The 15,532-nt window shown below is 40.1% G+C and overlaps 1 protein-coding gene across 1 annotated transcript in view; it reads right to left on the bottom strand.

Moving 5' to 3' along the window:
* The window catches only part of LOC140523216 (calcium-activated chloride channel regulator 1-like), a 48,001-nt gene extending 34,464 nt beyond the window's left edge, over nt 1-13,537 (bottom strand). Inside the window, exons 1-4 of the mRNA XM_072638194.1 lie at nt 13,305-13,537; nt 3,445-3,585; nt 3,090-3,237; nt 239-344 (exon numbers count right to left, since the gene is read on the bottom strand). Coding sequence (XP_072494295.1) covers nt 239-344; nt 3,090-3,237; nt 3,445-3,585; nt 13,305-13,463 — 554 coding nt within the window. The 5' untranslated portion in view covers nt 13,464-13,537. The remainder of the gene's footprint in view (nt 1-238; nt 345-3,089; nt 3,238-3,444; nt 3,586-13,304) is intronic.
* Nucleotides 13,538-15,532: the final 1,995 nt, after the last annotated feature.

Genomic DNA, 15,532 nt, shown 5'->3' with positions numbered 1-15,532 from the left:
ATTCAGAAAAATTTCTGTGCTTTGACATAGCTGCCTCATCTTTGAAGTGTGTTGCTGTAGGAAGCAGTCACATATAAAGAAGGTTATGGTGAAATTGATGATAACACATGGCTTTGTTGTAATCTATAGATGAAAAGAAAAACAATCTTGATAACCAGATATTTTGAAAATTAAATCGCAAGAAGATGATTTCAGTCTAATGTGGTTCCCAAAAAAAGTAAAACGAAGATAAACATACTTTACTGGTACATTTCTTCCTTCAGACTGGTAGAAACGCTCCTCTTCATTGTACTCATCAAACACTCCCCACCGTAAATGGGCCCATTCATGCACTAAAATTTTACCTGTGGGAATATATTTGAAATTCAAAAATATAATTACTTCTACATTTTGATGTTGCTGTGTTTATCCCCTCAGGTCTATGTGGATATTCCATTCATCAATGCAAATTTCACCCTACTCATGCTTTCTGTTCCTGTGAAATTCTTATTCATGGATTTCCACAGATCAAACGTAGATAAAAGTACCCAATGCACTGAGACCCTTCTTCTAAAATTTTATATTTCATGACTTTTGGTGTACTATTCAAAATAGCTGGATGTTGCAGTGGATAGAGTGCTGTGCCTGGAGTCAGAAAGATCTAAGTTCAAATCTGACCTCATACCCTTAGTAGCTGTATGACCTGGGCAAATCTTTTAACCTTTGCCTCATTTTCCTCAGCTGTAAAATGGAGGTCCTAAGAGCACCAACCTCTCAATGTTTTTGTGAGGAGCATTTGCAAAACACTTAGCATAGTTTCTGGTCCATCATAGTTCTTTCCTTCCTTCCTTCCTTCCTTCCTTCCTTCCTTCCTTCCTTCCTTCCTTCCTTCCTTCCTTCCTTCCTTCCTTCCTTCCTTCCTTTCCTATTACCCTTACTTTTACTTAAATAATTGGATGGATCTGTGATCTCTTTCATTCACTTATAGGCATCAGTGGTACAGATTTCAGTTCATCCATGTCTCCCCATCTTACGTCCTCTCCCTTCCAACATGAATCAATTAAATGGAGCCTAATCAACGATCTGGGGGAGGAGTATATCTTTGAATAGGTTTCTTGACATTGTGTAGATACCAGTAGACTATTCCTCTGTTTTCCAACACTCAGGACGTGCTACATGTGTCTGTCTTTTCTGTCCCTTAGGTATGCTGTGTTTACCCCCAGTACATTTATTACATTTAATACTACTAGTCCTTCATGCTCCTTAAAATCTCCATCTTCCTTGAAGGTGTACAAGCACTCTATCTACCATGAAGCCTTCTCTGATTTCTCTCCCTGGCTGCCAAGCTTCTCCACCTCCTCACATTACTATGTGTTGTACGTTTCTAAGGACATGTTGACTAGTAGTGTGTTGTAGTAGAAAGAAGATTGGTTGGATCACTTAATGTCCCTGGGCCTCAGTTTCCTCATGTACCTAATGACATGATTGGACTAGATTACCTCTAAGGTCCTTTCCATCTCTAAATCTATAATCCCATGATCCTACATCTGACCATGTCACTCCCCTTCTTAAAAAACTTTCTTGGCTCCCTAGTACACTGGGATGAAATTCAGACCACTGAACCTGATCTTTAACCTTCCAGATTCTGACTCCAACTTATCACTTTCCTATTACTTCCTTTTGTGCCCTTTGTATTCCAGTCAAATTGAATAATTTTCTGTTCCCAGAGTTCAATATGCAATCTCCTGTCTCTCAATATTTGTCTAAACCCTGCCCCATTCATAGTATGAATTCCTTTCTTATGTGCCTTCCAGAATCGTTATCTTCATTCAAAATTCAATTTTAGTATCACTTCTTCTGAGATGTCATCCTGGAGCCCACCACTATTAGTCCACATTCAGCCTCTTTCTGGTAGTGCTAGAGCTCATTGGCTCTTCTCTCTCGTTCCCTCTTTACTCCTTGCTCTGTATTCTAATTCAGTGTCCATCTTGTATTCTTCCCATGGACTGTGGGGTAGGTGAGGGCATTTTTTATCTCCGAGTCTCCTAAACTTTGCTCAGTCCCTTACACATGGTAGGTACTTAGTAATATTTGTTGAATTTATTGAAAATCAAATTAGTTCTATTTGACTCCTTTCATTTTAATAACCACCTATGCTTAGATGCTTGAATGCGTATGGAGAAAATTTAGATCCTTAGGTTTATATTGGGTGTTACACTGATTCATAAACTTTTAATGTGAGAAATACTTTAATTGAATATGTTCTCTAAGGGCGTGGTCTCTAGGGTAGAAGCCCAAACCCCTGGAGAGCCAAGACATTCACCCAACAGGTGACCCTCAGGATTCTAAGGTGTGCTCTCTTCTCCCTCTGTGCTATTTCACTTGTGATCCATCAAACCCCTGAATATAATTTTCATCTCTTTGCTGATGATTCTGAAATGAACCTATTCTGCCCTAATCTCCCTGCTGACCTCCAGTCTCACATCTCCAACTGCCTTTCAGACGTCTTGAGCTGATATGCAGTAGACGTCTTTAACTCAGTGTTTCCAAAACTGAATTCATTATCTTTTCCCTTAAACCGTGCCCCCTCCTCCTGTTACTGTAGAGGGCAATACCATCCTCCCAGTCCATCAGACTCACAACCTAAGTGTCATCCAGGATTCCTCACTCTCTTACACCCAACATCCCATCAATTGCCAAGACGCATTGATTTCACCTTCGACGTAGCTCGAATATGGCCCTTTTTTTGTCTGATGCTGCCAGCCCTCATTATCTCACACCTGGACTATTTCAGTAGCCTGCTGGTGGTTCTGCCTCCCTCAAATCTCTCCCCAGCCCAAACCAATCTCCCTTCAGCCTCTAAGGTGATATTCCTTTTTTTCTGATACAAGGCAGTAAAAAACATTTAGAGACCACCATCTAAAGCAATTACATTTCCAAAGGTGAAGTGAAATACCACTATCCCTTCTTAAGTGAAGAAAGGAATTCCCCTGAAATCTTCTTGGCTAATCTTCAGTTTCAGATCAAGAGAATTGTATTCTTTGAATATTGTGAAACTTGAGTTAGGAACATTCTGCACATATGATACAATCACAGAGCTTCATCAGTACCTCGTGGTCCATACTCATCCACCTTTTTCCCCAATATGATGTCAGGAGTTAAATGAATTCTCTCTCCCTTTTCTCCACACTGCCCAAACTGGTCTGTTCGTGGAACATCATTGCCGGGGGGATTAGCGGCTTCAATGATGATATCCGCCTAGAAATGTTTTTTTAAAGTTTCATGTTATATGGAACATCATAACCAAAACTTGCAATATTTACACTGAATGACTGTGAAAATATTTTCATTAATTATCAGAGGATTGCATTTAAAATATTTAGGTCACCCATTAAGTAATGTTTGATAAAAATATTTTTAAAATAAAAGTAATGCTTAATAAAAATGAGAGTCTGATGATCTTACATTTTTGTAGGTCTCAAGTTTTGGTTTCTCATAGTTTGGTTTTGTCTGCCATGTTGTAGGAATCAAGATGGAGACTCCTTTGAAGTAAAATCTTTTTTCTGTGGCCTCATACAGGTAATTTGAAGCCTCTGATACCATGTTCTATATGAAAAGAAGAAATCCATTAGGAAATTTGACAGCTGACAGAGGAACAAATAACAATCATTTAACTTCACAGAGAAGATTGATAATTACAAAACCTCTACAGGATTTTAATCAGGTGAAAATGGAGAAATGTGGCTGGTACTTGTTGTTGCTTGTACTGTTCAGTCTGATTTACACTCTCACCTCTTTAGTGTCCTGGTCCTTTTTAGGAGAAACAGGTTTTAAGTACCTAACATTTGCAAAACACCTCTGGGGACAGAGAGATGGCTAGAACTCAGACCCTGCTATTTAGGAGTTTATGGTCTAATGGTAGGTTGGGAGGGGTGGGATAGTCATATGTGCAAAGCCTTATAGTACACCAGCAAAAGGTAGTTAAATTCATTCTGGTCATATTTTAACTGAAATGTGTCACTCCTAATTTGATGTTTAAGATAGGTCAGAATTTATTATACTATTTGTCCCTATGGACAAATACAAGGAGATGTGAGTGGGCTCAGCCAAGAGAGAGTAGCTAATTCTGCTGGGAAACAATCAGCAGAGAAAAACTCCTAGCATTCAGAGAGGTCAAGAAAGGTTTTTTTTAGAAGAAAGTTCCAGGCATGGGGAACAGCCAGAGAAAGGTACAGAGTTAATGATTGGGTGCTTGGGTGCCTGTGCTTGGACCTCAATTCTAAAATGACATTTCTCTCTAAAAATCACATTTCTCCCTAGCTTCAAAACACTATCCCTGGAAGGTTCTGCCCATGCCAAGGACACAGCCTGCCCCAGAAACAACCATTATCTCCTTTCCTGATACAGTAGCCAGCTGCATCTATGGAATTTATTAGTCTGAACCAGTTGTGTACTGGCTGAACAGGCTGTGTACTGGGTCATAATGAAATTTACTACGCACTGGCCAATCATATGTATCCTAGACTTAGACATATGTATACTCCCTTACATTTATCTTGTCTAAGAAGACATTGATGAGAGCAGCCATGGTATTCCTTAGTCAGTTCTGACTGTTAGTTGACTTAGTGACTTTTCAGACCTAAAAGCACACCTCAGTATAGTCCCGCTTTGGGCTATTTCCTGATGAATACTAAAAGTGCATATTCCTTTAAGAACTAACCACTCCCTAATCCTGCTCTGAATCACCTGGTGAGCATATTTGGCACATATTTTATTAAAGAATATCCTATATAAACTTTACTTGTACCCCTCTAAGGTTGCCCACTGAAAGCATAGTAAATCTTTACCACCTTGACTTCAACAATGCTTGAGTCTAAGAATTCTTTTCCAAATGGCCCATACAGGGAACTCCAGTCTTGGAGTTCCTGCCCCTCTATCTCTCCAACCCTCGTCATGTTTCTGGTCCTCAATGTGGGGCACAGTCTGAGGTCTCAGGTATTCTTCAAGTCAAGGTAAGCTTGCCCTCTCTTCCCCCTTCCCTTAAACTTCCCTAGCCAACCCCTTCTTGCCTTGTAGTTGAGGCTTACCCCTTAATTACCTAGGAACACTTACTGGGGTTTAGGTGGAGCCTTTGACAGGCTCTGGCACAATTCACATGTGTCAAGGGATGCCTTGATAGGGAATTCGTGTTGTTAGGTCCCTCTTTAGGATGCTAGGAGGTGAGATAGTCTACAGCTGCTATTGGTACCCCTTCCCTTCTATACCCATCCCTAAAGATTACAGGCAAAAGGATGGGCCAACACCCCCCACTCTGAGACTCATTCCTAGGAAACTTGGTCTCCAGTACCTTAAAGAACATTTACTTGACCTCCATTATGATCTGGAGAGCCAAGCAAAAGTGTATGATTTGTGCAGAGGATTTCTGATCATCCTCTCTGAGCTTTTGGATTCTTCCTTCATTGTCTGTGTATGTTCTGTCTGTGTCTGTATGAATGAAAATGTCTGTGTTAATGCAGCCAGCCTGCTGCAGGTGGACCTTGGAATGCAGTTATCTCTTTTCCCTCCCCGTTTCTCTGATGATCAATGGGAGATAGAAAGAGACAAATTTTTTACTGTTTAGTTTATATGATTGCTAAAAACAGTGCCAGGTCAAAAGCAGAAAGAAATAAGGTATGTGCAGTTTTAAAGGGGTTTTCATGAAAGCCCACCAGAAGGAATAAGTAGATAGAAGGAAAGGTGAGAAAGTAAGACTGTAGGAAGGATTACAGCATGAGTAGAAAGTTTTAAGGAAAGCATAAAAGGTTTGGAAATTTATGGGAAGTTGTTGGTAAAATTGTCTCTCTCTACCATCTAACCCTTACTAGGTTTTGAAGGTGGAGAGAAGGACAAGAAAGAAATCTGGGAAACTTTTTCCCTAGTATCAGAGAGACAGATTGACTGGAATTTAACCATTTCATGCCCCACCTAAAAGAAAGAGATGTTTTTGTGTAACGGAACACAATCAAAAGGTAGTTAAATTCATTCTGTTCATATTTTAACTGAAATGTGTCACTCCTAATTTGATGTTTAAGATAGGTCAGAATTTATTATACTATTTGTCACTAAGGCAGATTGGGAAAATGCATAGATCTAAAAAAGAAGCCTCAGAGACAAAGCTTTGAACTCTCCAGTAAAAGAGAAGGAACTAGGTGCCACTGGATCTTTTTCCAGAGTCCCTCTCACTTCGAGTGACAGATTCAAAGCCCTCTCTTTCAAAGAATTTTTTAAGGAGTGGACTCAGAAGTGAAGTTTACTTGAGTAAAAATTGCAACTATTAAGATCTTTACCCTGTAGTCCTGACTGTGACCGTGGAGCTGGGGCTGTCATGAATAGTTAGAACAGCTAAAAACATTTTAGCAGATTCTGTTAACTCCTCTCATCCCAGATCCCATTAAGGAAAGAGAGTGCTGAAGAATAGTAGGGAATTTGAGTCACTGTCCCCATCTAGCAAAAGGAAGGAGGGGGAGGCTTCTGCTCCAGGTTCTCAGAAGCTGAGTGTCCCCTATCTGGAAGCTCATAGATTCCTCAAGCACCCTCATCCTTATCCACCAAATCCCCCTCCTCAATGGCCCCTGGTCCTTTATTTCAGGTGCTGAACTCCACAACTTCCCAGCACTCCCTGGTCCTTAGTCCATCTTTCTCCCCCCTTCCCAGATCCATGACTCCCTCACAACCAGACTCTGCAGCTGTGGGGAAAGAAGGAGATGGGCCAGGGCAGTATGAAATCACAGGCCAACCAGCCTCTCTCTACATTTGTTAAGTCCTGTCTTCTATTAATAATTTTTATGTATGATGGTTTGGAAATGCAATTGTCATCTAAAATTTACTGTGTTACTGTTGTGTTTCTGAACTGTAGTAAAATTCTCTTATATCGTAAAAATGGAGTGACCACTGTGAGCTGGAAATGGTGTTAGACAAAGCAGTTTTTAATATGAATTTTGTTGAAACTAAAAGGTGTTGGATAAATTGTGTAAAAATCACTTATGTTAGTTTTTCAGCCTTGCTGACCCTGTCTTATCACCGCCATTTGAAAAACCAGGTATTTTCACCTTTGCCCTTTAAGGAGGTTACAGACAAAACAATTTGGCTGTCATTTATGAATGTTGTAAGATTATTAACTAAGTTATTTGGGGTTAGTGTTTTCATGCTAAAACCTAAAATGGTTTACTGTGTATGGAAAGGAGGGAATTGGGTGAAAACCTTATTCAGATTGGTTCTGCCCATTCAGAACAGTCCTCCTGTATGTTTGGGGGTTGGCATGCAGGGACACTAGCATCAGCACCTTTCCTGGGGTCCATGCTGATTCCCCTTATTTTGTAAAATTGCCAAGGCCCTTGAAAACCATCCGTGTGGACAAGGTCATGAACCCCAGGAAAATAGCTTGTTTGAGTATGTAGTTCCTAAACAGTGATGACTTGCTCAGAAGTTGTAATAGGTAGAAAGGATTTTTAACACTTGGCTTTTTTCACCAGGAGAAATTTTAAATTTGAAAAGGAAAGATGTTAAATGGAATCCCTTATGTATGTGAGTCCTGGTAAATCTTTATTGCTTATTGCAACCCATGAGAATAAAAGTAACTGTATCTGGCTTTAAGTTGTGATTAGTGAGGCTTGCTGTTGAAGGTAAAATGCACTTGGGACCATAACTAATTTTGAGTTTGAATTTGGGTATAGTTGTCTGCATTAAAAAAGTATCTGAGAGAAATGCCACTGGCTATTCAGAGGGAATGTGATCCTATACTGTTAAAAGTTTGCATCTTGAAAGGAAAGACTGAGGGGACAATTCTAGCCTCATTCTAGGATGGGATCCTACTGACTCAGTTTCCTCATTCTTTAAAAAGGAATGTTTCCCCCCCGAGTATTCCTATGATACAGAAACTGCATGATTGGAGAATTATTTTATGTGATTGCTAATTGGAGAATTTTACTCTCATCTGAATTCAAATAGAGTCAAGGATCTTTTATCCTATCATATTTGGTATGTCTCATGTCCCTGCTTTTTTCCTTCCATAGCAAATTTCTGTGATCAAGAGCATGTAGCCAGTAAAGCATATGAGCATTTTTGTGTAATCTTACTGGGAAATCTAATGTTATTTTTATCTAGAATTAGAAGATGTGAAGATATTTATATAAACTGCTTAAGGCTCACCCTAAGATGTCCCCATTGTTTAAAAGGATTTTAAAAGCAGTAGTATTTCCAATGATCAGTCTCTTACTGTTGTGAGATTCCATTACAACACCTTTTTTTAACCAAACCATTTTGTGCTATCTGGGTTATCTGGGAATTCGTGTTACTTAAGGACATTTTATAGCAACTGAGTTTCAGTGAATTTCAATTTCAAAGGTTTATTTATTTATTTATTTTTGCTTTAAGGTGAAAAGAGAGCTATCACTTTAAAAGTTTTCAACGAATTTTCTTTATAGAAGTTATTGACTCTCTTAACATTAGTATATATTTTAAACTTTTAAAAGAAAAGGAAATACTTTTAAAAGAAATGTTTTTTAAAAATCTCTCTTGTAAGACCTACTAAAATTTCATTGGAAGATAATGTATTGCTAAATTAATGTAATGATCTATAAAGCAGAAGAGATCTTGCTGTTTTGATCTGAACTGTAGTCATTCCATGGCTTAAGCAAGTGTTAAAATTAGCATTTGAACTTATCACATGTAAAAGACTTAATTTCTAAAGTCTCTGTTCCGGAGTGAGTATAGTCAGAGAAAGATAAACAAGCTTGTTCAACAAGCTTGTGAAACAAAGATTATATCTATTCAGATGTGAGGTTCAAGTCAGGAATCTCTAAGGCACTACAGATATGTTAGTGAAGAGTAATAACTTGTGAACTGCCTTGTCTATGATAGAAATATAAAGGAAAGTGAAGCAGTCTGAATAATGGATTCAGAAGATTTAGAAAAATAAAGACTTGATCAAAAACATAGAAGACAGGTAAGAAGGTTTGGGACAAATGGGGGTCATCTAAGCCCTTCCTGTCCCTGGATAGTTTACTAAGGATGTTGAGAGTATTTGAGGAAGTTTGACAGTATTCCCATACTAACCCCAGTTCTAATTATTTTCTTCCTACTCCTTTTAGGTCCTTGTTTGTTTAATCTCTGTGCCAGATTTGTGTCTTGTAGGCTCAATGCCCTCCACTTGCAGATAACAGCTCAGGCTGTGTACCAACTGCTGTCTGAGACCATGACCCATTACCCTCTGAACCTGGTATGACACTAACTACAGACCCAACCCCTCGAGTGGTGGGACCCTGTGAGGTAGGACAGCTCTATGTCCTCTTCCAGCATGAGGCCATTTCAGAAGCTGAGATGTTCAATCCTTACCCCAAAAGATTTTGGGTCTCATCTGTTTAAGAGGGAAATGATGGGCTGCTTGGGTGCCTGTGCTTGGTTGGACTCCAGTTCTAAAATCACATTTCTCTCTAAAAATCACATTTTTCCCTAGCCTCAAAACACTATTCCAGGCAGCTTCTCCCCACCCCAAGGATACAGCCTGCCCCAACAACAACGGTCATCTCCCTTCCTAATACAGTAGCCAACTGCACCTATAGAACTTACTAGTCTGAACCAGCTGTGTACTGGCTGAACTGGCTGTGCCCTGGGTCATCATGACATTTGCTGCTCATTGGTCAATCATGTATATCCTAGACTTAGACATATGTATATTCCCTTACATTTATCTTGTCTAAGAAGACATTGATGAGAGCAGCCAAGGTATTCCTTAGTCAATCCTGACTGTTAGTTGACTTAGTGACATTTCAGGCCTAAAACCATACCTCCATGAAGAGTATTCTATATAAACTTTACCTGTACCCCTCTAAGGATGCAGGTTCCCTAAGACCATAATAAATCTTTACCACCTTGACCTCAACCATGCTTGGGTCTGTGAATTCTTTTCCAGTTGACCCATACAGGAAACTCCAGTCTTGGAGTTCCTTTACTTCTAGATCTCTTCAGCCTTCATCATTAGGAATTGGAGTGTTTGGGGAAAAGAGCAGTAAGGAGGCCGATGGCCCTGCAGTACAGAGTACATTGAGGGTGAGTAAGGTGTAAAAAGACTGGAACAGTAGGAAGGAGCTTGTTTGTGAAGGGCTTTGAATGCTAAGCAGAGCATTTTGCATTTGGCCCTGGAGGTGATAGGGAATGCTGGAGTTCATGGAGGGTGCAGGAAGGCATGTCAGACTTCTGTTTTAGGAAGATCACTTGGACAGCTTGGTGGAGTATGCGTTAGAGTGGAGAGAGACCCGAGGCAGGCAGGTCAGCCATCAGGCTGTCATCGCAAAGTCCAGTCTTCAGTCCTGGTGAATCTAGGCTTAAATACAACCTCCTCAGCTTTCCATTTCCACCTTTCCCAATGTGTCTCCTACCCTGCTCCTCCCAGGAGAGGTCTATCCTCACCCCTGCCTAGAAGAAGATTTGTCAACTTCTTGGTGTCCTTGGGTTTCTTTGGTATAAGATTCTGCTTATTGCCACCTCTTAAAGGAATCTTCCTTCGCCGTTCCCCCGCCTCCCCTCATGATTCATGCTCTCTCTCTCTCTCTGTCTATCTCTCTCTGTCTCTCTCTCTCTCTTGCTCTGTCTGTCTCTGTCTCTCTCTCTTTCTTCAAATTATCTTGTTATTTGCTTGTCCTTTTTTGATTCCAGTGAAATGGAAGCCCATTCATGAATGTTACTATTTTTCATTTCTGACTTTGTTTTCCTAGCACCCATCAAAATTCCTTCCATGTCATAGGAGCTCAGTAAGTCTTGTTGAATTGAGCTAAACAGTGCACTTGATAAATGCACAGTCAATGTTGCCACAAGTCTCTTCCCCTCCAGCTCATCCTCCATTCTGCTGCCTAATCTTCCCCATCTTCCCCACCTACTCAGTTCACTCCAGTGACTCTGGTCACTTCTAGAATCCAGTAGAAAATCCTCTGGGTGGCATTCAGAGCCTTCTGAACCCTCTCCTCCCCTTGTGCCTTTCCAGGCTTCTTAAGCCTCACACCTAACCAAGCATTCTGGGATCCAGTGATAACAGCCTCCTTACCCCTCCCAAAACCAAGCCCTTCCTCTCCTAGCTCTCCATTTCCTCTGGCTGCCCACGATTCCTGGAGTATTCTCCTTCCACATCTCAGCCTTCTGACTCCCTAACTTCCTTCAAGTTCCAGCTGAAAACCTATTGTCCACAGTAAACCTTCCCCAGTTACACTCCATTTGACGCATTTTTTCTGAAGGGAGGGAGGGGCCATTTAGAGAGGCAGTGTGTGTGTGTGTGTGTGTGTGTGTATATGTGTGTGTGTGTGTGTGTCACAAGCACAGAGTACAAGGTGCTCTTATGAATTACAGGAATTCAAAAACCTTCTGTTCTGCAAAAAACATTCTCAACAGATAGAGGAAGGCAAGCCCATCAGATCACAAACATTGGAACAGCCACTTTTATTCGTAAGTGCCACCCAGGACAAATTCCTTCAGTTGGTGAGAGAGAATCTGGGCCTAGCCATTCATTCCTCTTGGAGTTATTCTCCCTCTACTGGATGCCTGGGTCCTACCTCCCTGTCTCCCTCACCGGTTTGATGGGCATTCTGTCTATTCAGACTACATGGATAGGGCAGTGCTGAAGGATGCGTAAAATTCTTTCCTTCCTGACAATCTCCTTTGTTCTGGAGCTTTTGGATAGTTCCCTGTTTTTAGCTAGAATAAATTTGAGTCCACAACAAACCTGGATTCTTAAAATGTTAAATCCTTCTATCAGGAGTCAGAACATGCTCCTTCATCCCCATTCTCCATTTTTGTTTGTTTTCACCCTCCTGTACTTTTTAAAGCAATGTCAGTGTCCTGTTTTCTCTTAACCAGAAATTTGCAGGTTTTTTCTGGAGCAGGGATTCTTAACCTGAAGTCCACAGATAGATTTTGAAGAGTGTCTGAACTTGTATGGGAAAAAACCAAACCTCATCCTTATTTGTACTAACCGTTGGCTTTTTTGTAATCCTCTATATTTTTTATGCATTTAAAAACATTATTCTGAGAAGGGTCCTGGGACTTCACCAGACCATCAAAGGGGTTCATGACACCAAAAAAAGTTAAGAATTCCTATAAGAGCTATTGTTAGTGAGAGGTATCATCGTGTAATGGAAGGAATTCTGAACTTGGCATGCAAATTCTGGCTTATGCTTAGTTTGCTGTGTGATCATAGGGAAGTCATTTATCCTTTCTGGTCCCCCTTCCTTATTTGGAAAATGGAAATTTGGTGCTTGGCATTGTTGTTCAGTTGTATCTAACTCTGTGACCCTTTTTGGGGTTTTCTTGGCAAAGATACTGGAGTGGTTTGCCATTTCCTTCTTCAGTTATTTTACTGTGGCAAAAAGGGTTAAGTGTGTCTTGCCCAGGGTCACACAGCTAGGAAGTATCTGTGGCCAGACTTGAACTCACGTCCTTTTGACATCAATTCTGGTGCTCTAGTCACTGTGCCACCTGACTGGCTGTATGATGGCATATAGATGTAAATTGTGATGTGAACATCTCAAAGGCCTACAGTAGGTAACAGGCATTTCTGAAATATCTGTTCTGTGCCAGGCACTGTGTTAGGCACAGAGGATACAAAAGCAAAAAGCTAGCAACTTCTGCTCAGAAGAAACTGTTTCTATTGAAGGAAAACAGATTGAACACAGATAAGTAACTATAAAATATTCACAATGAGTTATTCCAGTCCTTGTTGGGGGCAGAGAGCAGTGCTCTAGTCGCTGGCATCTGGCAGGGCAGGGCAGCAGAAATCCCTTTGCCCTGTCCCCCTGAAGCTATGATACTCCCTGACAAGGAGCAGGGAACAAAGCACTGGAAGGCTTCAGAACGCTTCTGTGGGTTACCATAGCCCCACACTGGGAATGTGGAATACAAAGACATTGGCATTTCCTGGTGGTAGCGACTGGCAAAAGAGCTTACGTGATTGCTCCAAATATATTTTCTGGGTTGTTCATGTATTCTGTGCCTTTGGGAACTCAGAATCTGTCACTGGTAACATTTCATTACTTCTGAGGAAAGACCTCCTTCTTTACCCTTTAAATTTATCTAATGTAAATACAAAAGGCATCAAGAGAAAGAAGTTTAAAGATGGTGTTAGTTTTCTTGCTTGCCACCTTCCGTCTGCTCATATGGAGCTTGCAGGCCAATGAAATGTCTAAAGCTCTTTCAGATAAAAAGAAGTAGCCATAAACATGCCCCCCCCCCCCCATTACATGCCCAGACACATTTCAAAATTCAAATCAAACCGAAGAGCAAACACTTGACAGCTCTCCTACCTTGATTTCCTGAATAAGGTTTTCATCTTCTGGCAAATCTGGGTCAATTGCAATGACCACATCTTCATAGCCGTTGGTATTCAGCTTAATGAGGGACGTGCCTGCCCCCTGAAGCAGGCACAGAGTCAAGGTTAAGACAGATATCTTAAAGGATACCATGGCTGACAGTCTGTGTCCAGTTCTTTGGGAAAAGACCAGTCTGGGAAACCTGTGTCCTGTTGGTATATATACATATATTGCTCATAAAAGTTTATTACCAGCAACTTACCCAGGACTTGGACCTTGTTTCTAATAAATTACAACTTTGTTATCATTATCTGATCAGAAGCAACTTACCTCAACAGCACTTGAAAAATGTTTGCTTATGACCATCATGGAGGAGCACAGGATAAAGCAATAGTTGTTTTATATATTTATATTATATGCAGGAGGAAAGGCAGCATGACTGAGTGGATAAAGAGACAGCTGACCAGGGAGCTACGAAGATGTGGGTACAAGCCCTGACTCAGACACACGTATCGCCTATGTGAAACAAGAAGTCATCCTACTTTCCAGTGGTAGGTAACTCTTTAAGACTGTAAATTATATAGAAGGTGCTGACTTACATTAGCAGAAGGAATTTCCTCATCTGGTACTTTTTTCTTTTTTCAGTGAAACACTAGATCCAATCTCCAGTCTCTCTCTCTCTCTCTCTCTCTCTCTCTCTCTCTCTCTCTCTCTCTCTCTCTCTCTCTCTCTCTCTCTCTCTCTCTCTCTCTCTCTCTCTCTCTCCCTATCCCTCTCTCTCTCTCTCTCTCTCTCTCCCTCCCTATCCCTCTCTCTCTCTCTCTCTCTCTCTCTCTCTCCCTATCCCTCTCTCTCTCTCTCTCTCCCTATCCCTCTCTCTCCCTATCCCTCTCTCTCTCTCTCTCTCTCTCTCACACATATACACTCAAATCTATGTATATATCTTTTTATATGTGTGCCAGATGGCAAAACGTTGCTCATTACTGTGAAAGCTGATTTCTTCAGGATATAGGTATAGAGTGGTATTTTTTTAGGTAGGAACTTTATGAAAGTAAAATTATAATTATTTCAGTGTTGGAAGCATTTGTGTTTTCTTAAGTGCCACAAGTTTCAAAAACTTCTTTTTTGGGAGATTCTCAACTTGAGGTCCATGAATTTTTTTTGAAAATTTTTTGAATTTTTTAAAAAAGTATTTTAATAACTATATTTCAGTATAGTTTGTTTGATTTGTAGATCTATATATTTGTATATGTGATGGGCAGAGGTTCATCATGTAAAGAAAAAAAGAGAAAGAAATCCTGCTTTTAGAAGTGGCCTCTGTGACTTGCAAGTGGCAAGAATTTTTGTCAATAAATGAACCTGAGGCTGATTCTCAGAAAACAAGACATCTGGCTCCCCAATTGGCCCTAGCTTTTGAAGCCTTTTAGAACCTGCTATGGCTTAAACTGTACTGGCAGTGTACTTTAAGAGCTCCTCCATGGATGAGAAATCAGAATGAGACTTTGGTGGAGATTTATCATTGTTGTTACAATAAAGATGATGATAAATTTTAAAATTATGAACATTATTTTTTTTCAAATCCCAAGAGTGTATTGTAAATCTATCATTTTACAAGTCTGGTAATACAATAGTGTATATATTCATTAAAATACTAATGTATATATTCATTACAATATTCATTAAAATACTAAAATACTGCCCCCTAATATGGCCAGTAACTTGGGAAATTAAATTATAGTGTAAAATGCTTATGATAATGCAGTGTTAGATGATTTTGATACACTGGGAAAGAGAACTGAAAATAATACCGACAGTCTTACTTGTAACAGTAATATTAACTCATATCTATATAGTACAGAGGTTCTTAGCCTGTGGTCCTTGGATGGATTTCAGGTAGTCCATAAACTTAGATGGAAAAATAAGTGACAGCTCTATCTTCACTACCCTACACCTGAAATTTTGAATTTCCTTCAATTATTTAAAACCGTGATTGTGATGAATCCATTGTGTGTTTTGTTTTGATTTTACCAGATTACCAGAGTCTCAAGACACAAAAATATTCAAGAATCTCTATTAAATAGCTATCACTTCTGCCACATCCCTTACTCCTCTTATCCTGTTGACTCCTTCCCACAAGCCCATGAGGTAGGTGCTGTTATTCATTCCACAAACGTTCATGAGTCATTCATTAAGTGCCATCTCCACCCTTTGCCCTGACACAA

The sequence above is a fragment of the Notamacropus eugenii genome, chromosome 2 (genome assembly GCF_028372415.1).
Source record: "Notamacropus eugenii isolate mMacEug1 chromosome 2, mMacEug1.pri_v2, whole genome shotgun sequence".
In the NCBI taxonomy this organism is placed as follows: domain Eukaryota; kingdom Metazoa; phylum Chordata; class Mammalia; order Diprotodontia; family Macropodidae; genus Notamacropus; species Notamacropus eugenii.
Note: the sequence above shows the minus strand (reverse complement) of the source record. Positions and strands in the feature narration are given on the sequence as shown.